A 25,409-nucleotide genomic window follows, 5' to 3' on the forward strand; every position below is an offset into this window, starting at 1 on the left:
CCTTAAGAAGACTGCCTTCTATTAAACATCTCCACATTTACTGCAGATCAAGCCTCCATAATTGTCCCTTCAACTTTGCCACGCAAGGTGGCCTCTTGGTTGCTGGCAGTTAAGCAACACAACATGACCTATCTTAATCTGGGGTAGGGCAAGAGAATGGATCAAAACTGTGATTGTAACTGAGCCAAGCTTTGTCACTACACCTTCTATTGACAACCTTAGCTTACTGAGTAGAGCCATCACTGAATTTCTTAGTGATGCTTATTTTCCTGTCACTACTACATTACCATCAGCCTCGGTGAAGTGTCCTCTGAAACCTCCCCTAGCTTGTGAGCTTTCTTTCCCCAAATAATATGCCTGCATTTCTTCTTTATTCTACCAGCTAACAGGAGAGGTATTTCTACATGATGAAAGATTTCCATTCTCTATGTCTTTAAAAGCCACCCAAGCAGAGATTTTGTTTCACATCCTAGGGCCTACCAGAGTATTAATCCCCATATCACAAAAACATACCCCCATGTAAAACAATGCTTGCTTGTCCAGTCTTATATTCTAGGTACCCTTGTTCAAGCACCCTTAAAATCCAATTTTCAGATATTCCTCTGACTCCTGTTGGTCATGCAGCTATTTTATTTTGTAGGGCATTGTGCTTACCTATAGTTGCAGTTATTTTGTGCTATTTTTTGTGTGTCATCTCTTTTCCTCCTTCTTAAGGTCCAGTAAACCAATTTGGGTTATACTGTGATTCAACTATAGTTATTAGTCAAGTAGCTAGGACAAGATATGGGTAAAGCTGCTAAGAGGTCATATATCCCCTTTCAGGTTTGGTATTTTTGTGAAATCTTTCAGCACAAATGATGTACTAGGCTTTACTAGGAAAAAGTGGACTGTCTTTGCAAACTGATAGTTCGTCGTGGTTTAACAGGGGATAGCAGGTGATTTTTCAGGAGACACATCCTGATGTCCTCCACCCATATTTCACATTTCCAGCTCTTTGTAATCAGGTCTCTGATTTTAATATTGCAAAACTCCTTTAGCTGAACATGTATGCATCACTGGAGCTCCAGAGTTCTAACTCTTAGAGCTTCTGTTGCTTCTCAGCTATGTCCACTCTTGCACAGTGGGTGGGCTAGAGAGGTAGGGGGAAAATGTAATCTACCAAATCTGGTAATTTGTAATCTACCAAATCTGGCTTTCTTGTTCAGTCTTAACTGCTTGTTAACAGCTGTCAGTTTTACATTATCCTTCTGGAGAGTGTCATTTTGATGTAGCAGTAACCAGCCAATTCTACTGTCTTTGTAGGCATTATTTCTTCCATATTATTTTCAATGCACGAATCATTGCATCTGCTAGGATGTATCCCCTTCAACAAGATGTTTTCTTATATCACTGCTCACAATATCCTCAGCAACTGAACATTGTGAGTTCAGAGCTGTCATTGCCCCATATGCTGCTCAAAAACATGTTTTCTATGCTACCTGTTGAGTAGTAGAGAGCCAAACACATAACCCCATGCAACATTAACTTTCTCAGACCTCTCATGCCACCGTTTGAGCTAGTTTGGCATTTTGAGAAGCTTAGCCAATATAGGGTTAGAAATGGAAGGGTTTTCTTGAGTAAACACCTATGAGGAAAAAAAATGGGGAGCACTTTCACACTGAAATGCAGATCTGACCTACAGAAAAAGACAAAGGAAAAGAGGGGAGGCTAGATAGAAAACATTTTAGATTGTGGTGCAGTTTCAAGAAAGTTTTAGCAAACTCACGGGGAGCTAAGTCACTTGTCAAGCCCAGGTTCTGCCAGATCTTCATATATTGCAATAAAGGAGCCTATCCTCCTGAGAGCAGCCTGGGAGCACATGTGATAGTACATTTAGAACACAGCAGCTAGGACCATCTTTTAATTATTCAATCTAAAATTAAAGATCTTAGAGGCTTATATTAAGTACTAAGGCATTTCTTGTGATATTGAATTTTCACTGTTTGTGACAGAGTCCTAGACAAACTGGCATGGTAGGTCATCCAAGTTCTGATTGTATCATCATCATTTTTATCATTGAAAAAAAAAACTTTAAGTATTAGTACTGTAAGCTGCCTTATCAAAATAAGTGACCTAGATATTTTATATAACTCAATTTATTCTTTAAACCTGATTTGTGACGCTTGCCTATAATTTTTCCTCATATTTCAATGAAGAGTGTGTTCCCTGGGGCCACATTCTCAAAGTTTCTTCCGAGTCTGCTTGGAGGTAATCTTTCCCTTTTCTGGATCTCATTAGAATTCCTGAATTTTTTATTTAGGGTAAATTCTAATTTATAGACATTCATATACATTTCTTTATTACCTTTCTAAATTTCATTTTCCTAGAGAGTGGAATTAAAGTATGATTTATATTTTTATCTCCACAATGATAAAAAGGTCCCTTCAAAGAATCAATTACTCAGTAAGAGCTTATTTTCAATTTATCTGGCCCATTGGATTGACACTGAACTTTTCTACCATGTATTATAGTTTATCATCCTATGAATGCTCTTCTATACCAATTTCTTCTTCAAGGTTAGGCTAATGTAGTCCTGGCCACATCTGTATTTCAGAATAAATCCTGGTTATCCATTTAAAAATTACCATAGGGATTTTTAAAGCATCTTTTTCTATATTTTGATTTGTTTGTATTGAGGTATAATTTACCTATGGTAAAATGCTCAAATATTAATCTGCCTTTCAGATTCAGTGAATATGTAACAAGACATGGAATATCTCATCATTTCAGAAAGTTCCCTTTCACTCATACCTACTAAAGCTTGTGCTCAGAAGCAGTCACTGACCTGATTTTTATCACCATTGGTTAGTTTTGCCTATTCTAAAATTTTATATAAGTTTAATTGCATAATATACATTCTTTTGTGTTTTTATTTCACTTCACATAGTATTTTTGACATCTATCATTTTACATGCTCTGATAGTTCATTGCTTTAATTGGTAAATAATGTTGTTTTATGTCTGTACCAGTCTGTTTATCCATGTTCCATTGATGAATGTCAGCAATTTCTTTTTATCCCCACCTGGCTTTTGGCTTTTATGAATAATACTGGATATTGCTGTACATAGAATATTCTGGACAGAGTTTTCATTATTTAGCTTTATGATCTAATCATCCATTTTCATACAAATCAGGTATCTAAATATCTTTGGAGCAAGAAAGAAGGCAAACAAAATAAAAGATGTTGTAGGATTTACATGATAAAATTCCCCTTGATGTCCTGTATGAAATAGTGTCATTCATGACATACATTGACTCAATTTAAGTCTGAGAAAAGGTGGCAAGTTCACTTAGTCACTCACTGGATTTCCTGAAGCACTAAGTTTTTCTTTTGTGGACTCCTCTCCAATTAGCTACTAGTCTTTCCCTGCTTTTCTTTTAAGATCTAAGAGGCTTACAGCTGAAGGTAATATAGAAGTTGGAAAGGATACATACACAAAAACAAGTAGAACTGATATGTCTCAACTTTGATAATTCAAAACATTTCAAGTTAGTTACTTCAGAATAAGACTTTGTCCTTGATCTACCCTTCCCAAGATATCTATCATAACTTTCTAAAAATATTGCATTTGTATTCTCACTCAAGATTCTAAAAAAAAGAAAAATTGATATTTTAAAAAAATCTCTTGAAATGTTCTATGTTTTTAAACCTCTGAGCCTTTTTTTTAAATTAAATTTTATTTGATTTTATTTTCATGATAATGCCAACTGATATAAGGATTTTTTTTTTTCATTTCATCCTAGCTAAATTTTCTTATTTAATCCTTCCCCTCACATTAACATGTTCATGGTCTAATTGAGGTAAAATCATCCCTTGACTGAACTGCTCAGCACTCCATATATTTTTAGAAACCCACTACGGATGCTACAGATACCAAAAATATGATTATTTCTAATATACACCCTCTAAAGTCTAGCTCATGTGAATACTTTCTTTCATTTTAAAAAAAATCATTTATTCACTACTAAAATGGAAACTCTGAATTCAATATAATATAGTTAAGATAAAATATTTCCTAAAATTGTTGGAATTTCTTGGTTACCTGAAAGGGTAGTATACTGAGAGTTTTATCCAGGTAAATATACCGAAGACTATATAGAGCTTTCTCTTATATTTTATTATCATAAATCTTCTGAATCTAAGAATGATTAACAAAATGGGGGATCCTTTTCAATCTGTTGGAGAACTTTCTAAACTTTTTATCTTGGAAATTCTCAAAATTAAAACAAAGAAAATAATGAGATTTCCATGTGTCTTCTACCAATTTCAATTCATGGTCATTTTATTTTACATGATTAAAGCAAACCAAAGCACCATATAATCTCACTGAACTCTGAAACAATACGGAACAAATACTGTGTCTTGTTTGTATGGCTGTCAAAAGTTTTCATGATTTTAAATATTCAAAATTTTAAAAATTTTCTGACCTTTGGGGTAAACCTGTGTAGAATCACATTTTGCTCACTAAACTTATATTTGATAAATAATCAAATTTACTATAAAGTGATTCCATAATCATAGCTTGCCACTTGATGACCTTAAGATTTTGCCATAATCAGAAATGTGTATAGTTTTATGAATTCTAATTAAATCAGCTTTAGCTGATTTTTTTTTAAAAATAGCTTAAATATTACTACTTTAAAAATACCTTATTTTTTTAATTTACTTTTTACTCCTCTTCCTCTCCCTCTTCTTCTTCCCCCCTCCCCCTCCTCCTCCCCTTCCTCCCCTTCCTCCTTCTCTTCCACCTCCCTTTCCTTTTCCCCTTCCTCCTCCTCCTCCTCCTCCTCCTCCTCCTCCTCCTCCTCCTCCTCCTCCTCCTCCTCCTTCTTCGTCTTCTTCTTCTTCTTCTTCTTCGGTTTTGAACATTTAATGAGAAAAAAGATATACTATGGAGCTAGGAACACTATAGTTGGTGTGACATTGGGGCAAGGGCTGGGGCCCCACAGTGCAGATCTAGCAAACAGAATATGTCAATAAAGACACACTGGGTGACAAAATGTAAAACTGGTGCCTGACACACTTAAGTATCAGTTCCCTCATCATTCAGCAGCATGTTGAGGGCCACAGCTGATGGGGAACAGACGTCCAGATTCTGGGCATTGCAGGGTGCCCTCCAGCAAGTCCACCTCCAGCAGCATATGGTGCATCTTTCTCGAAATGTCTGTTGTTCTTGTAGCCCTCAATTTGCTCTTTGAGCACCTACACTAGGTCCAAGGTATCAGCTGCCTCCTGAAGTACTGACCATTCCACTTTGGGAATCATTTAAAGCAGAAAGTCAGGATTGAACTCTACCAGGTTGATTCAGACTTCAGTGGCCTGGAGGCACAGGGGGAAGCCTCATGCACCCCCTGCCCTCCTCATGTGAGCTCAGTAGATTGTGGGTGAACAGTAGCTTCATGTCATCACACCCACTTTACTCTTCTGTACTCTAGATAATATTCTACTTAATAACATTGATGCCATTTACGTGATTCTATTTATATTATTGTTAATAGTAAATCAACATTTATTCAATTACCATATAAGGAAAGCTAGAGGTGGACATTGTAAATTTAATATACAATAAAACTAGTTCCAATCTACTAGAAAGTCAAGTACAAAAACAGTGAACTGCATGATATTCTGTGTTAAGTAAAACTTGCAAGGAAAGTACAGATTGTTGTGAGAGTAAGATAATGACTGTGTTAGTCAGGTTCACAACATTGTAAGCAAAGTAACTGAAAAGCATAACTTAAAAATTTATTTTGGCTCACAGCTTCAGAAGTCACAGTCCATGGTCAGTCAGCTCCATTGCTCTAGATCTGAGAGGAGGCAGAACATCATGTTGGAAGGGCGTTGTGTAGCAAACTGCTCAGCTCATGAAAGCAAGGACCCAGAGAGAAAGAAGGGCTACAGGCAAGTTAAGCCCTCCAAGGACATGGCCCTATGACCTACTTCCTCCTTCTAGGTCTTACCTCCCAGTTATCCATTCAACTACCAATGGATTAATCCATTTAACCAATGAATGAGGCCCAACCCTCATAATCCAGTTCTACTTCTGAACCTCACTGAATTGGGAATATGCTTTTAGTACATGAGTTTTTTAAGGAACAAAACATAATAAAACAGATCAAACCATAACAAGGACCTAGACTGAGATCATCAAGAAGCTTTCTGGAAGAGTATGTATGTTAGTCTTAATGTCCATATAATAGTTTTCTGTATAAAAAGGTACAGAAGAAATGACATGAGAAAAGGCATAAAGGTAAGACATTGCATGAAGTGTGTGTGCACAAGCAATAGGGGTAACTTTGAACAGTACGATGCTACTAGAGTAAAGTCTGAAGCAGGAAGATGTGCAAAAGAAAAGCAGAGAAGTATTTATGATTTAAGGCAGTGTTTTAAGGAGCACAACACATTCCTGGGAACTAAATGAGATGATCCAATACAGAAAAGAAAGCATTTTAACTGTTGACACTTAACATTTACTGCACATTTTAAAAAAATTTGTACTTTTGTGCATATTTTTATGTGAACATGTATAATGGATTAATATCAATTAATGAGGATAAGTGTTCAAATTATTTTATCAAAAAGTTTGGATATCACTGTTCTTGATTTACAGATCACCTTGAAAGACTTTCTAGGGAACCTGACTTAATCCTAAAATCATGAGGAATCTAGGGACATGAAAAATGTTAAGCAAAGGATCTTATCTGAATTTTAGTTATATTACCCTGTTAGTTGAGAAAGTGAGTTTAGGAAAAACAAAATTATAGGAAGGGTGGCCATTGGTCAGGCTGTTGAAATTATTTAAAACAAAGACAGTGAGGGTCTAAGTGAAACAGTAGTGCCTATGTAGGTATTTTTCTTTAATTAAGTATCTAAAATATACAGAATTTAGTGTTTAATTGGATTTACCAGTTAGGTGAATGGTACTCAAGCCACAGGGACTATGTTCCTAACATCAATTGAGAGACAATAAAGGTAAATGGGCAAATTTAAGGCAGTGTTGATAAATTCAACTACTGACATACTAATTGTGAACTTTTTCATGGCAAGAAAGCCATCATGCTTGACCATTTATTCATCAATTTTTGTATACATACTTTTTAAGCCATTTAACTGTCTTCCAATCAGTTAATTCTGAAGAAATTATGAAAACTTTCTTCAATGTACCACCAATATAGACTGAGAAACAACTGCAACTTACTGTAAAAAATGAAAGATAAATGCATACTGCTCTCAAGTACTTGCAAAAGGGTCATTAATTTTCAGGGAAGATTGAAGGAGGCTGCCAGTCATTTTTGTATCTCCTATAATATACATAATCCTCAATAAAAGGTATTGATTTATATTCATTTAAAATTTTTGCAGGAATATGTTTACCAACATATTCTGAATTTCTATATTCTGAAAGCTCAAGCATAACACATTTATATACTGTGCTTTATTAAAATATTAGGTATAGCTCAATAAAAAATCAAATTAGAAAATAATGATAAAAAATATACATGTATAATGTGAATGTATGTTGCCTGTAAAAAAATTGTACGCATTTACATCTAGATGTCCATTGACATTAATGACAATAATTTTTTATTGTATTATGAGGGAGGTAGGTACTGGAGATGAACTCAGGGTTTAATACACTCTAGTCAAGAGCTCGACCACTAGGCCATACCCCCAATCCAATTTTTATTGATTTTTAATAGTACTACTAAAATATTTTTCTCCTCCTAAAAAAGAACTAGTGTTTACCTACCTTTCTACAATAAGCATAGACAATTTCTAATAATTTTTAGAACAAGTTTACTGTCAAGGTAGTAAGTTTTAGGACTAAAAACTGCACTTTTCTAAACATATGGGATGTCATTATGCATTCAAATGAATGTTAACTTTTAGTTTAAAAATTCGTGGATAGTGGCTGAAAATATACAAATGACTCATGGTTTATTTTCAAGAAATTTTATCTCATTTCCATGGAAAAGATTCATCTCCTTTTTTAAGTGAAATACCAAAATATTTTTCTTTAATTTTAAATTTATGAAGACAATGTTATGTTAAACTTAAACCATGCTAAAACTTCAAATGGGCATAAAATATATTTAATAATAAATTTGGTATATAATATATATACCAAATATATACATAATACATACCAAACCTATTAGCATATAGATATATAATTTTCCCTTTTATTATTTATATACTTTGCGTTTTTATTTATAACAATTGATACATTGCTACATTTATTATGTGCTTAATATTAAGTACTTTTACAAACATTAATTTATTTAATCCTCACAACAGTTTTGTAATTCCCAGTTCACATATTGGGAAACTCCATAGAGAGGTTAAATAACTTGTCCATGTTATACAGCCCCTAAGTAGATTTTAACTCACGACATCAGAACTCAGTATCTGAACCTTTAATTAGCATGTATTTCTCTAATTAGTAAACGTCTTAATTAGGAATTTTTTTTCAAGTGCTATGATGATGAAAAAAATATCCCAAGGTCTGTCGAGAAAAATCTCTTTTATGGTGCATACACCACCTTTGTCTGTTTTACTTATTTAAGGCATGACATAGAAATGAAGCATTTGAAGAACAAACTGTCTGCCTTCTCCCTGTTGAAAAATAAACCTGAAATGGAATGGCAGTGTTTTCTGAAACAGGTGGATGTTTTCCTGAAGAAATGTGTGATTAGGTGTCTCCTGAAGATGCAGCTATGCAACCTGCTATCTCAGTTTTACAGCTTACCTTTGGGATGCTACAACAGAACAAATTAAAACAATTTCTTCATGGAGCTGCTTTCAGTCCTCTTCTATCTGAAGAAGACGAGAGAATGACAATGCATTTTACTTCTCATATGCTACTTGAAAGTCAAAATTAGCCACGCTAGGACTATGAGAACTAACTTAATTCATACGAAAAACAGCACAGTATAATTGCTTTGAAAAGAAAAAAAAAAAAAAAAACAATGAATGCTTTAGAAAATGTGATAGATTCTTTTCCTTACCCTGAGAGGAAACATTCCAAACCTGAGAGTGGAATTGTTTTTATAAGTATGTTTAATGCAAATTCCATTCGGACCCAAAAGGTCTGTATTTCTTATTTGATAAAATAGTGATTTAAAAGAGAATGTATATTATCTAAGCTTTCATAACTTTGTACCTTAAGGGGATTAAGATATTTAAAAACCTTTGAAATCTGCAGAGTTTATTTTATTTACTCACAAAGATGGAATTCTTAGTGATTTGTTGCTATAAGATAATTGCCCATTAACGTTTGTATTGATTTGCCTTTCTCAAGATGAAAGAAACAAACTTAATTTGTTAGCACTTTATTATTGAATCCCTTTTAATAAAGAATATTGAGAACTTGGGTCTTTATTGGCCTTATAAATGTTTGAATAAATGCTTTCAAAAATTGGAAAGAATATAAAGTTCAACTGCATTCCTATCTATACCCAGGCATAGGATGGATTGTGAGCTGGTTGTCATCGTAGATTAATTCTCATCATTCTCAATTAAATGATCTTGTCTCTCCCTCTCATTCTAAAAATGACAGCATTTAGTAAATTGGTTCTTTATCTGAACTAGGTTTCAGGGAACTATCTTATGTATCTCTTCTAATCCAATTGCTACTCAGTCTTCAAGAGTCAGTAAAAGTCTTACACCTTTCTGAAGTCTTCTTTGGTGACCTTTGCTGACCCTCTTTTCTTCTCAATTCCTACAACTTTAGAGTCAGCTCCAGAGGTTTCCACTATGTCATGGCTCAGTAGTGTGCCAAATGGGAGATGGGTGTAAAGAGACAGCGATCCTCAGGGCTACTGCCTGGGTTAATCTGAGATCTAAGGCCTGCCCTCTAGACGAAATTCTACAAGAAATTTCTGCTTCATAAAAAAATCTTCATTTTCCAAGTGTTACTTTGAGAAAATGGTTTTAATGTGATAACTGCATCAGTTATATTGAACTTCTTATTTTTATTTACATAGTCTATTTAGCTTAACAAAAAAGATTTCACATAAGATGTGTTTATTCTTTATTAATAGATTACTCAAGTAGTTTATACTTTATTATGATAGTAAACATTATAATTTATATATACACGTACAAATAGACATTTTTATTATTTTTAATTTGTTTTAATTAGGTATATATGACAGTAGATTGCATTTTGACATATTTTGCACAAATGGAACACAGCTTCTTTTTCCTCTGGCTGTACATGGTACAAAATCACTACAGTAGTATAATCATACATGTATAGGCTAATAGTGCCTGTCTCATTCTACTGTCCCCATAGCCCCACCCCTTATCTCACTCCCTTCTCCACAAACCAAATTGTTCATTCTTCCCTACATTTCTGCCTCACTATGGATCAGCATCCACTTATCAGAGAAAACATTTGACTTTTGGTTTTTGGGGGGATTGGCTTAATTCACTTAGCATAGTATTCTCTACTTCCATCTATTTACCTGGAAATGCCATAATTTCATTCTTCTTTAAGACTGAATAATATTCCATTCTGTGTATGTGCCACATTTTCTTTATCTGTTTATCTGTTGAAGGGCATCTAGGTTGGTTCCACAGTTCAACTATTGTGAATTGAACTGCTATAAACACTGATGTGGCTATGTCACTGTAGTATGCTGATTTTAAGTCCTTTGGGTATTAAACCACTGAGTGGGATAGCTGGCTCAAACGGTGATTCCATTCCAAGTTTTTTGAGGTATCTGCATACTGCTTTCCATAGTGGGTGTATCAATTTTCTGAGATGTCTGAGAGTACCTTTTCCCCTACATCCTCATTAACACTTATTGTTTGTATTCTTGATAATTGCCATTCTGACTAGAGTAAGATGAAATTTAGAGTAGTATGATTTGTATTTTTCTAATTGCTAGAGATGATGATCATTTTTTCATATATTGATTGATTCTATTTCTTCTGTGAAGTGTCTGCTCAATTGCTTAGCCCATTTATTAATTGGGTTATTTGTTCTTTTGGTGTTAATTTTTTTTTAGTTGTTTTTTTTTTTTTTTTTTTTTTTTTGTCCTGGAGATTATTGCTCTGCCTAAGGTGTATGTGGTAAAGATATTTTCCCATTCTGAAGGCTTCTCATCATGTTATTGATTGTTTCCTTTTCTGAGAAGAAGCTTTTTAGTTTGGATCTATCCTATTTATTGATTCTTGATTTTATGTTTTGCACTTTAGGAGTTTTATTAAGAAAGTCAGGTCCTGAAGCCAACATGATGAAGATTTGAGCCTACTTTTTCTTCTATTAAGTGCTGGGTCTCTCTTCTAGTGTCTAAGTTTTTGATCCACTTTGAGTTGATTTTTGTGCAGGGTGAGAGAGGTTTAATTTTATTTTGCTACATATGGAATTGTAGTTTTCCCAGCACCATTTGTTGAAGAGGCTGTCTTTTCTCCAATATATTTTTGGTACCTTTGTCTAATATGAGATAACCATATTTACGTGGGTTTGTCTCTGTGCCTTCTATTTTGTACCATTGGTCTACATGTCTAGTACCAATACCATGCCACTTTTGTTACCATTGCTCTGTAGTATAGTTTAAAATCTGGTATTGTGATGCCACCTGCTTCACTCTTCTTGTTAAGGTTTGCTTTGAGTATTCTGGGTCTCTTATTTTTCCAAATGAATTTCATTATTAAATTTTGTAGTTCTATGAAGAATGTTATTTGGATATTAATAGGAATTACATTAAATCTATAACAGTTTGGGTCGTATGGCCATTTTGACTATATTAATTCTTCCTATCCAAGAGCATGGGAGATGTTTTCATCTTCTAAGGTGTTCTATACTTTCTTTTAGTGTTTTGTACTTTTCATTGAAGAGATTTTTCACCTCTTCTGTTAGATTGATTCTCAAACATTTTCTTTTTTGAATGTGCAGTTATTGTGAATGAGATCATTTTACTAATTTCTCTTGCAGTAGATTCATCATTTATGTATAAAAATGCATTTGATTTATGGCAATTGATTTTATATCCTGCTACTTTGCTGAATTCATTTATTAGTTCTAGAAGTTTTCTGGTGGAATTTTTGGATCTTCTTTTCCTATCCATATCCCTTTAATTTCTTTTGTCTTATTGCTCTAGCTAGAGATTCAAGGACTTTGTTGAATAGATATAGTGAAAGAGGGTATCCCAGTCTTGTTCCTGTTTTTAACGGGAATGCTTTCAATTTTACTCCATTAGAATGAGGTTGGCTTTCTGCTTAGTATAGATAGCTTTTACAATGTTGAGGTATGTTCCTACTAGCCATAATTTTTCTAGTGTTTTGAATATAAAGAGTTGCTGATTTTATGAAATGCTTCCTCTGCATCTATTGAGATAATCATATATTCTTTAAGTCTATTGGTGTGATATATTATTGATTTCCATATATTGAACCAACCTTGCATCCTTGGGATGAACCCCACTTGATTGTAGTGCGCTATCTTTTTAATATGTTTTTGTATGTGCTTTGCCAGAATTTTATTTTTTGCATCTATTTTCATCAGGGATAGTAGTCTGAAATTTTCTTTCCTTGATGTATCTATGATAATAGACATTTTTAAAGGATGAGAAATATAAAAGTAAAAAACAAAAGTTAAACAATACCCAACAATGTGTTGGATTTTCCTGGTAATTCTAGCTATTCCCTAAAGTCTATGTACTCAACTTTGAAGTCATGCATCTATAACATATGATTTGATATGTTAAAAAATATATATACCTAACCTTATATAAAAAAGTGTTTTATATACCTTCTCAATGTGAGGGAAATGGGATAAAATGAACAATTAAAATGTGAGGAAATTAGCACTAAGGGAATATCTAGGGAAGAAAAAATGATACTAGAGATAAAATGTACTTTTTATAATTACATATTTTTACTAGAAATAGTTTTTTTGTATTTTTAATAGCTAATGTAAAGAGATAAGTATGCAACTTTAAGGCTCACAATGTCTGAATAATTTAAAGGAAAAAAATCAGGTAAGAAAATCTGCAGCATAAGACACATATGCAGTTTGAAGCCAATATATTAGCAGTGGAAGATGACCAAAATAAAGTAATCAGCCTATAAGCTGCCTGGTGTTTGGGCTTGATTCAGGCATAGAATAAAGAACAATGATTTCTGAGATCTGGAGTCAACTGATGAAATTTTAAAAATGCTGTTTTTCAAGTTAAAGACTTTCCAAACTAGAAAAGAAAAATACTTCCAAATCTGATTTTCTCCCATATGAGACAATGTCAAGTTCTTCTGAAAATTTCTTCAGTGGTAGGCAATGGGTTTGTAAAGGAGAAGAGGGGATGGAAATTTCATAACTGAAATCTTCTTCATGAGATCATGGTCTCTGTCAAATAAAGTTGATTTTATTCCTATCTTATAATTCCATGGTTAACTATAACTAGCATAGGTTATCTATAGTAATGTTTAACCTGCATAGAACTTCATATTAAGTAACTTAATATCTCTGTGACTATATCATTTGTGTGTGTGTGTGTGTGTGTGTGTGTGTTCTTTTTCTTTTTAATTACTGAGGCAATTCTAACGGGCAGTCATTTGAGAACTACTGAATTTAAACTATGTATACCTAGGCCTGCTGAGAGGTTAAGGACAAAGGCTAGAGAGAATTTCTCTTTGGAGAATGGGTAATCAGAAAGAGGAAGGAATGATAAGTTGAAATAACAAGGAAAAGAGGAGAGAAGGACCCAGAGATATGGTATTAGTCTTTTGCATGAAATGAAGTGTAAGACTTGGGTTCAGTATGAATTTACCACACACCAACCTCCAGTGGTGGGTGTTGCCAGAGTGATTTATAGAATAAATTACATGATTTAATTTTTAGTTTGGAGTTTTTACACTATCATGGATCATGTTACCATGTTTGTATTTTATATTTGTATGAATGGTTCTATGTGTGTGTCAGGGTGGGTTGAGGAGTAAGTGGTTCATGGAAAATAATTGGGCCAGATATCTTGGTTGAAACAGCACAGAACAATAATCAACTATCATATTGAAAAGCCTGATGATTGAAAAATGTAGGAGGAATATGAGAATACTTCCTCTTTCCAAAAATATAGTAGAGAAGGTAATCTTTGAAAGGGCAAAAGATGGGAGTTTGCATTAGAATTAACTGTCTTGTCTGTCAAAGTTTTAAAATGAGAAACAGATTGGAAACCATTATCTTAGATAAGACAGAGGAATTAATAAATTGCAAGGCCTTAAGGCAGCCTTTTGTAAATGTGGCAACAGTTATACTTCTGGGCCTATCTGTTAAGGTCGTTGCTAATGAATGACAATAAAATTATGGAACATGCTTCTATTTCTTACAATGGAATAGAAAAGGTCTCTACAGCAAGGTCATCTGAAGGAGACAGAAAATAATTAAAGTCCAAGTAAAAAAATGGTGATTGGAGGGTCACAGAATGAGCAACATTACTCTTTCTCATCTGAACAATCAAAATTATAAAGCAGGTTCTATATATGCATCAATACCAGGAACTTATCTCTATTCCATATAGCCAAAAGATTTGTGTTTTTCTATGTAACATCAAAAGTCAAAGATCCAACAAAAATAACAATTTTACTAGTAGAATTTTCTGTATAAGGTAATAAATAGTACATTAATTAACAAAGTGTGATAGTTAAAGATAAAATACCTTACATAACCCAGGCCTTAAATTTATTAAGAAACTATAAAAATATTTATATAGAATATCACATACATTTGCATACACTTTTGTTTGTTTTTTTTTTGTGTGTGTGTGTGGTATTGTACTTGGGATCAAATACAGGGCCTCCTGTGTGCAAGGCAAGTGCTCAACCATTGAGTTACTTCCCCAGCCCTAACATATACTTCTGTGACTGAGCATAGTTACCTATTTTTAAAATACAAGATGGAATATAATGGATCAAAAAGAATGGAAACAATGAAATTGGATATTTAAACTAAACAAAGTTGTAAATTTTAGTCCCTACTCTCTAGACATGTTCTTCAATAATTTTTCAACTTGAGTTTCTTAAAGCTCCAAGCTCTGAGAAAATATTACCAGGATCAATAATTAAAGATTCTTGTTTTCTGCAAAAATTTGTACAATTTCCTTAGTTACTATACTTGGGAAAAAATAAGTCTCCAAGATGTCAATCAGATTTTGAAATCATATGACTCCATTCCTCAAATGTTTTAGGAAGTATAGTAAAAGATTATGTTTTTAATACCAGATCTAATGACCAAACTCAGATTCTCCCAAAGGAGTTTGTTTATGTCATGGGTTATTGTGTTTGTTTTTAAGGAAAAAAGGCGTATATAGTAAGAGTTCTTTAATATATGCTGGGGTAATATGTTATATTTGTAGCCTCACAACTATGGGAATTACACACACACACACACACAGACACACACATACACTTGTTTGTGTGTTTACTATTCAATTGTTTTGCTAAAAATAGGTGCTAGATCCACAATAGAAATTTAGATTTAGTGCAGATAAAGCTGGTTATAAATTATTGATGAGATAATAGAACTTCCTTTTAGCATCAGTTACAGAATTAACAAAGAATTATTTTACAGACACTCTCCATCCATCTTACTCTCTCATATCCCTAATATTCCCTGATGCATTGTGTTAACAGATTTATGAACCTGTGCCAATGTTAAAAATGGAGAAATATAATTCATTCATTTCTCCCTTTCTCCTTCCCTCTTTCCTCTTTTTTTAATAGATATATTATAATATTTGTAAATGGCTCACCAAAAAATCCGGTGTCTTGGAATATTTACCTCTCGATTCTTATCAATTTCCTCTGGTGAAGAAGAAAAGGAAAATCTGGTCATTGTAGAAGAAGCTGAAATAATCAGCTTCCCTTTAATGTTTAATAATAATACACTCTAAAGTCATTGCATAGTGGCAGCCAGTTATTTATCCCTTGTCTGGCAAGAAAATAGCATCAGCCAAGTAGACAGTTATGTTGAGCAAGTTCCTAGAAAAGAAAATATTCAGAATCTCTTGCCTGTTCATTGTACTTATAGGTCCCCATGGTTGAATTAGTCAAATATGAAGGGAATAGTAGAAGTCAACAATAGCTAAAGAAAATTCAAAATGCGATTTTTAATTAGGTGAGAATTAAAATAATTAATTAATTAAAATAAGCTCTACTTACTAACAGGTGTCTGTCCTATGACTCAGCAGTTCCACCTGTGGACATATAGTTGACAGAAATGACAGTGTATGTTCATTCTAAAACATGGATCAAAATGTTCACAGACATATTCATAATGGCCAGAAATTGAGCATCACGTGAGTTCAAAATGGGGAAATAATCTGTGGTGTTTCACAACATGGAAAAGCAATATAAAAGAAAATTAAAGGATGAGTCTGATACTCATGCTGGTAAATGACAGAGGTCAAGCCAAGGAGTATGTACTGTATTTAACTACTCTGTTAGTAGTAGTCAGAATAGTGAATTCACATTAGTGAAGAGAAATGCTGCTGACTCAGGACAAAGCAGATGATGTACCTCTTGATCAAGATGTATTCTTAAAACTTATGCATATAAATATATATAAATATAAATTATTAAGACGTAGTGAAATGAAAAACTGTTTAGCTCAGAGATTAGTCTTCAGTGATATATCAAGTGCATTGTTCATCTAATTCAGCACAATTACTACTGACTTGAATAAAGATACAGAAAACCTTGTTATCAAATTTGTAGATATCACTAAAAGGATTCATTGGATAACATATAATTTTTTAAAAATGTTAACAGGCAGGATCCATGATCAAATTTAACAAATTGACATTTAATAGGATAAATGTAAAGTTCTGAAGTTTAATAAGAGATATAGCTTAATAGCCACTAAAGCATATTCTGAGTAAAATTATATGCTTTATTTTTTTTCTCCAGACAACAGAGCTATTTAAAAATGAGCAAAATTATGGGGAAAAAAGATCATTATAACAACTATATTTTAGACTATAGTTTGGGATACTATATTTCATTTATTACAAGTGAAAAAAAATTTTAACCCCTAGACAATCAGACTTGGAAGAGACTAAAGGTATTCTAAATTTTATCTTCTGTTAGAATGTACATATATTATTCAAATATATGTTTATGCAATACATATGTACATATATGTATATTGCAAATACATACATATACATACATATATTCATATATATGTATATATCATGTATATATATATAATATAAATACGTGTGTGTGTGTATGTGTGTGTGCGCGCACGCGCATGAGTACATTTGTTTACATGAAAATAAGCTTGGAGGGACAAAGAATTTTGTGAATTTTTCATGATTAGTGGCAGAATAATAATAACCCAACCCTAGGCTTCTTGCTCTCTATTTTACCATTCTCCTTGTGTGCTGATTATTTCATTAATAGGAAAAAATAGCACACATATACTTTATTTTTTATTTTATGTATTTTCACGTGTATGTGCTGTTTATAGAAACAAAATAAAACAAAAATGTAAATTCAGATCAGGAAATATAACTTTAAATTTTCTAGGCCACAAAAGCCCATGGAAAAATGGAATAGAGTATATTCTCCAACAGGTAGTCAGTAATACATATTTTTAAATTAATTATAAAAAAATAGACCCTAAGGGTGAAGAAAGGTCTTTAAGAGACTTGAATATTCTGGTTAGCCTTTCAGCTTTAAACACTTGAGTAATTTGTTTTTTCTCAACTCAGTAACTTTCTCATTGTCAAAGTTTTTTTCTTTATTTCATAGACAAATATCACCATGACAATATTTGACTCTACCTTTAATTTTGACTTTAATTACTTTAATTACACAATCTCTTTAAATATTACCAATATCTCTATATGTTAGTCCTTGAAAATGACTCCAAAGAATCTATTTTTATACTTTTGTCTATGAGGAGGTAATTATAATTGTTATTACATTAAATTACAAGTTCTTTTTCATTCTGTAGTTATATTTTATCAAGTTACCATATGTCTTCAGATAGTTTATTTTTAATTCTACCCAAGAACTTAAATTCTATGTCTGTTATGTTCACTACCATATTCTTATGCTAAGAACTATTGTAGACATATGCTAAGTATTCTAAAAGAATCTGTTAAATAGAGGTAAAGTTAAAAATGTTCATACATTGAAATAAATTTCAAGATGGTAATTGTAGTTTTTATTCACTTTTTATCTTTTGTATAATTTTATCATTTTAGTTTTTTGTAAACTTTTATCATCTTTTAACTTGATTCTCATCCTAATTGAAAGTTTTTTACCTAATTCATGTTTATTTCCAAAATTCATAGATATTAAAGATATATTCTCATATCTTAGCATACATTGCATTTAGAGTGTGTGTGTAGGTGCAAAGTAAATATGTGAAAAAAAAATTGATAAGGATGGGCTAAAAATGAGTGATTTAGTCCTTCCATTGTCTTTATTCTTTTTAATGCATCATCATATGGTTGATTTGCTCATGAATTTTGCAAATACTAATGTAAAAGATACCAGTAAATCTGTTGTTTCTCAGTGCTATGAGAAATTTAGGTACAAACTCAGCATTACAAAAATTTTGCTATGTATATAACACATAGGCAGAAGTTGACCCAATTGTAGTACCTACCTATAAAATACTCCGGTTCTAAGAAGAGGAAAAAACAAAATCAGTTCAATGATAATAAAGGTACATATGTGCAAGAGATGGTGGTAGAAAAGATGCTTCATGATTATAATGAACAGAATTTTTCAAGATTAATAAGTTTTAAAAAATATATAAATGTAATATGTATATAATTTATAAAATTGGGGTCCTTTTTATTATTCTTGTGAAGGCTGTTTTTATTCTCTTAAAACCTGCCCATATGTATCTGCCCAAATTGCATGCTTCGCATCTTACACTGTTGTAAACTGTCATTTTTTTTCATGTGCATACTGTGTGTTCCTTAACAAGTTTATAAGATTTCTCATGACAAGACATGGGTCTTCCTACCTCCAAACCAGTTTTTATACAGCATATCACATTTACGCACTAACTTACAAAATGTGTGCTGTGATGTTACTATGAACCAGGTACTAGGAATAAAGTACTAAATAAAGTCCCAACTATCAAAGGAATACATTCCTGTGAGGCAAGGAAATTTATAATTACCTAATGTGTTTCATAGTGATATGTGCTATAGAGAAAAATAAAATTTGCTAAGGGAATAATTTTTCTAGGAGAGTCATGTAAATTTTCTGTAAGATGGGTATATTTGAGCCAAGATACAGCCGTGTAGATATCTAGGAAAAGAACATTCCAGAGAGAAAGAAAAAAATGTAAGCAAAATACAGGGTGAGGAGGATTTGTTTTGCCTAAGGACCAGGATATCAGGTAGAAGAGGTCCAGAGGATGTGGGAAGCTCATGGGAGGAGCTCTAACTTTACCTTGGATTAGACAGGGAAATTATTAAATTTGGAATGGAGGAGTAAAAAATATCTTGCTAACTTTTAAAATGTGTAATCATAGCTCCTAAGTGGAGAAAATATTCATGGGAAAGGAAATACAGGAGCAAAAACACACACTAGGCAGGTGAGGTAGGAGGCTTTTGCAAGACTTTGGACCAGAGTTAATAGTGGTTTGGATTTTGATAATAGAACTAGAGGAGGTGAGAGGTAGTTAGATGATGATTACATTTTGAAAGAAAAATAAAAGGGACCAAAAATTCCTGAAAATGAATGAAATATGAAAGTATTTAGTGATGAATTGGATATGGAATATGAGAAAAAAAAATGATCAGAAAATCCTGAGGTTTTTAGCTCAAGAAACAAACAATGGAGTTGCTATCCATTATATCACTAATACAAAGGCAGTTACCATGGAAAAATACTCCAAGAGAATCATGTTCCAGATAGAAAATCCAGAATTTGTCTTTTATATGTTCTATTTTCTACACACAAGTAGAGAAACAAAATAGGAAGTAGGATATATGGGTTTAATATTTTGGGAAATTTTTATTCAATATACAATGCTTACTATTTATGAAAAATGATGCTTATTTTTGTTCATTGTCTATTTCAATAATGAAATCACCTTTTTTGATACTTTCGGCAAAAAGGAAATATCAAAAAATCTTTGCTTTTTGGGTACATTTTTGGGGGCCTGATATTTCTGCTGAGATTCAAAGGATTTTCTATCTGACTTAACCATTGTTGAAAAAGGAGGTATTTGAAATCTTTCAGCAAACAAATTGAGGAATTCATATGATATTTCATTTGAAACTGAATTCCAAAACTTATTGATGAATTGCTTTATTATACTAATTGCATTTTCTTTATTTCCATAGTCTGTCATTGTGCCAGAGAGAAATTATATTGGTCTTAAAGGATTTGTTCTTCAAATGGTCATGTAGGTCACAACAAGAAAACTTACTTAGTTGGTGGCAAATTTATTATTTAATGATTCATCCCCAGTGTCTTTCTGGTGACTAAATTTAAAATCATTGGTCTATAATTACTATCCTTTATGCATATGCATGCACATGTAATATATTTCATTTACAGTCTTTAGACACATTTTTCATTCAAATATACAAAAGCACTGTTATTTAAAGACTCTTGATAGCATAAAGCAATTCTTCAAATATCCTTAAGCCCATTTGTACAATGAGAGTTTGAAATATGAGGTGTTTGTAGTTGACATTTGGGAAGTTACTTAGTACCTCAGAAGGAATAATTGAATGATAAGGCTTTATACATTTTGAGTGACATTATGCTTAAAATACCCTTGATAACAGTTTAAATTCCTTTTTCTTCTATTGTCTCTCCTTTGAGACATTGTTGATTTTACCATGTCAGTAATGTTCTTTTTTATATTTAGCGGATTCAGACACAGATATGATTGTGAAGAGAAAAATTATGGTCCAAAATAACATGGTTTGATATCACACTTGCAAATTCATGGGGGATAAGGACTTACTGTTTTAAAATGAAAGGAAAGCAAATGATACAGAATGTGATAGATCATTTCCCCAAATATTTCAGACAGTACTTGAAAAGATCTTTTGGCTAAAATATAGCTTCTTTCATATTATTTTCATACCTTTCTTCCTATATAATTTTGTATCCTGAAGAATACTCTTCTAGCATACCCAGGATGATAACCGTAAAGATACTAATGCTATAGGGTCCTAATGCATATATTGCTACACATTTTATAGTGTGTGGGTGTATGTTTTCTCTGTCTTATTCATAGGAAATGATACCATCTATTGGACAGACATGGGCTTTAATAAAATCAGCCGAGCTAAAAGAGATCAGACTTGGAAAGAAGATATCATTACCAATGGCTTGGGAAGAGTGGAAGGAATAGCTGTTGACTGGATTGCTGGTATAATCTAAGACTTTTTTTCTTTTAGTTTCATACTTGTTTTGTTAGAGTCTCAATCTGCTTCATAAAAATTGTGTTTCTGACTCCTAAAAGTTTCTTTTACGCTTCTAGCCATGGGGGTAAATAGTCTCTTTTGCTCTTGGTTCCACTCCTTCTAATGCTATTGAGCCTTTGACTAAGCGTTTTTCATGTTGAAGGAGATTATATAGTGTGAACTTTAACCAAATCTCCTGAGAGCTCTGTAAAGCAGGTAAATGAAAATGTTAGTTCCTTTTTGCCTGAAGTCAGTATGAAGTTTAAATAGATTCCTTTGATGGGTGGGGAAATTTTCACCATTTAAAACATATAAATAGATCATTATATGGTTTAGTCAGAGACATATGAAATTAGGATTGGGAGTTTTAACAGCTTTCTTTTTAGAAAGTAATGATTAAAGAGTAGAAACTTAATGTCTTAATAGTTACGTGAATGTTCAGAAATTTAATTTTAGCCATACTAATAAATAATTTCCTATCTCACACTGTATTATGAACTATATTATGTATTTCTCACAGGTAACATCTATTGGACAGATCATGGTTTTAACTTAATTGAAGTTGCAAGACTCAATGGCTCTTTCCGTTATGTAATTATTTCCCAAGGCCTGGATCAACCAAGATCTATAGCTGTGCACCCAGAGAAAGGGTAATTTTAAAATTTATATTTATCTTCTGAATCTTAAGCGGGCTTTCTTGTTTTCTTAGGAAAAATAAAACAGAAAATTATATTAATATTTAGTTTTAACTATTTATAATATCTGAAACAAACTAAAAATATCTTAAGGAGAAAATGAAATTTATTTTTAGTTTGCTTATGCATATTTTAGTACATATTTGATAAAGTCATTTACTATGTGGTTATTTTATATGTGTTAATCCAAATAAGAAAAACAACATATTTCTAGGTTCTCAATTTAGAGTTCTGACCTAGAACTGTTTTTATAATTATATATTCAATTATTTATTGAATGAGTGAAATAATAATTTAACAAACAACCTACTGAAGTTCCAATATCTGTTTATGTGCCTATGATTATCAAACTAACATTTTCATCCAAGCTTTTTTTTGTTTCATTTATTATTTCTTTCCTTTTTTTTTTTTGTTTTTACTTATTTTATTTTGAGTTGTAGGTAAGTATATCTACCTGTCCATTTGGAAAATTCATGGAACCCAAAGTTTACATAGACATACACACGTATAAAATTGAAGTGCCTTCAATCTACCACCACATTTCACTGTTGTTTTTTTTTTTTTTTTTAATTACCTTCTAAATAATTCTACTTTCAATCTACTACCCTATATCTTTATTGCTTCCACCCTGTTTGAATCTGTTGTTACCTTAAGTATGTGCAATAAGTTCCCATTTGGTCTCCAAACCTCAATGAAGGCTAGAGTAATTTTTTTTTAAACATGTAAATCTTATCCAAGTCCTTTCAGTGTATTCCCATTGCCTTTAAAGTCCAAAAGCTCTATTTGATCCTAACCAGCTCCTGTGCAAAATTTTCATCTCAAACACCTGCTATTGCATTTTTTACATTCTCAATTCATCAGTGTTGGACTTTGGTTAAATTTTCAAATATTTCTTAATCTCCTTCATTTCTAGGCTTTGTACATCCTCTTCCGTTTACTCACAGTGCTCTTCCTATTACTAATTTGCTAATCACTTTTACAATTCTGTGGCGTTGAAAATAGATTGTTCTATGATCCCACAGCACCTACAACTTTTATGTATGCAAGCTCTGTGCACTAATATTTGCTTATTTATTTATATTTATTTGCCTGGTAGCTGTACATTCCACTATGCTGGGAAATGTTCCTATTATTCCTTATACTTAAATTCTAGGAGAAAAGCCATGTGCGTTTGATATATTTCTCGGTCCTCAGGGCTTAGTAAAGTGACTATTAAAGAATAAGAAGCTTATGATAACTGCTTTCCTCTTAAATAACAATGTAAGGTTTTTCTCCATTTTAAAACCCCATATTACTCCCCACAATGTGTTTCTTGCATCCTTAGTATGGCATCACTTAAGGTTTTTTCTTTCCTTTTTGGTACTGAGGATTTAACACAGGGTTACTTCATCACTGACTTCCATCTCTAGTTCTTTTTATTTTGGATTTGAGAAAGGGTCCCACTAAGTTGCCAGGGGTCTGGCAAAGTTGCTGAGGCTGGCCTTGAACTTTGATCCTCCTGCCTCAGCCCCCTCAATCATTGGGATTATAGGTGTGCACTTTGCTAGGTGCATCAGATAAATAAGCATGAAGAACACTGAGTTAGAATAAAATCATTTATATAAAATATTAAATCAGCTTTCATGAAACTATGCAACCTATATTATATGTGGTGTGTACTTTTTCTAATATTTATCACTTATTTGAATTTCCTGGTAAATGCTGCACAATTAATGTTAATATTATAGGGAGAAAAACAAAGAAGATTATTGTAGAAGAATGTCATCAAATTTGCCAGATTTTATGCTAAAACTAAGATTATAATATAAAAATTTAAAAGACATTAATTAGGAATGCTGTAGGATGTAAGCAATAACTTAGCTAGAGCAAATAGAGCTCTTCTTCATGAATAAATGAAGTCTGAAATTACATGGTTGATACTAGTATTTCACTTCATGGACTATCTTTTTATGCTTCTTCATTACTGTCTTTACTAGCCTGTGTTTTTTTTTTTTTTTTTTTTCTTTTGCTTGTTGTTATCACACCCTTGTTACAGCATTTAGAGGTACTGTCAAGCAGCTGTCTATGTTTAAGAAAGGAGGAGAACAGGATAAAATATTTCTTTCTAAGATCTTTTCATTGACTTGGGAGGAGAAAGACATTATTATTAGACCTTTTGTTTTTCCTCAGCCAGAGTGAGTTACTTGCCTATCCCAGATGAGTCAATAGCCAAAGGAAGGTATTTTCTTGATACATTTAGATGTGTTATGATCCATCATCTGGATCTGGGGTAATGTCCCTGACCAAGCAACTTACATTGGAACTTACCTTAGAAACTCAGTTTCTATTATGAGGAAAGCTCTTGAGAGGATGGAATTCAATGAGACATTAGGAGGCCAAAGAAGACCAACTGTCTTGATTGTTATATTTCAAGGGTCATCCCCACTCACTCTTCTTTGTTCCCATTTTTTCTTTCTCACTTTGAATTTTGATGTTAGAGTTCCCCCAGGCTCCATTTTTGGTACATATCACTTTTCTTATTTTCATCTCCCCTAAATGTTAAGGATTAGCAAATGTATGTACATCTAGATAGGACCTTACTCCTGATCTCCATATTTTTATATTCTCCTGTATATTTAGCATTTTCATTTGGAGACCTATAGCAGATTTTATTTTCCAGATCATTACTGTAATATTTGGCATCCTGGATGCTTGTTCTTTTATGTTATAACATGGATACTTTTCCAAAAGTGAGGTTGAGCCCTTTTTCCATACCCTTGAATCTGGGTGAGCCTATGACTGTGGTAGATGTGATACAGTATAATCTCTGTATCATAAAAGGAGATAAAACCTCTACCTGATCCTCTTGGGATGTTTTTAGAAGCTGCACTTCTCTGTGAGAAAATTGAGAAGCAGCATAAAGAAGCCACATATGTTTTCTAATCAGTAACCAAAGTCTGCCACAGCTCACAGCCAGTATCAGTTGCCAGGTGTTTCAAGTAAGAGAACCTTTAAATGTCTCCAGAACCCAGCTGCTATGTCACTTCATCTTTGAGGTCACCACAGTTGAGGTGAAGAAGTGATGAATCACTCCCGAAGAGCTCCCCAAATTGCAAACTCATTATCAACTAAATTATTGTTGTTTACTCCTTTTATTTGAGGATAGTTTAGAGCTGAAATAAGATCTAACAGAAGTCTTGACCTTTGCATTTGTAAAACTAAACTGAATCATTCTCTACAATTGTAACTTCTCCATTAGTTGAGGATAATTCTATTGTTTCATTTACTCAGGCCAAAATA

At 32.7% G+C, this 25,409-nt stretch overlaps 1 protein-coding gene and 1 pseudogene across 1 annotated transcript in view; one reads left to right on the plus strand and one right to left on the minus strand.

The window, feature by feature from the left end:
• Positions 1–25,409, plus strand: part of Lrp1b (LDL receptor related protein 1B) — a 1,514,976-nt gene that overhangs the window by 1,017,224 nt on the left and 472,343 nt on the right. Inside the window, exons 36-37 of the mRNA XM_071619306.1 lie at positions 21,267–21,401; positions 21,956–22,085. Coding sequence (XP_071475407.1) covers positions 21,267–21,401; positions 21,956–22,085 — 265 coding nt within the window. The remainder of the gene's footprint in view (positions 1–21,266; positions 21,402–21,955; positions 22,086–25,409) is intronic.
• On the minus strand, positions 5,064–5,441 carry LOC114094781 (multifunctional methyltransferase subunit TRM112-like protein pseudogene; annotated as a pseudogene).

The sequence above is a fragment of the Marmota flaviventris genome, chromosome 11 (assembly GCF_047511675.1).
Source record: "Marmota flaviventris isolate mMarFla1 chromosome 11, mMarFla1.hap1, whole genome shotgun sequence".
NCBI lineage: Eukaryota > Metazoa > Chordata > Mammalia > Rodentia > Sciuridae > Marmota > Marmota flaviventris.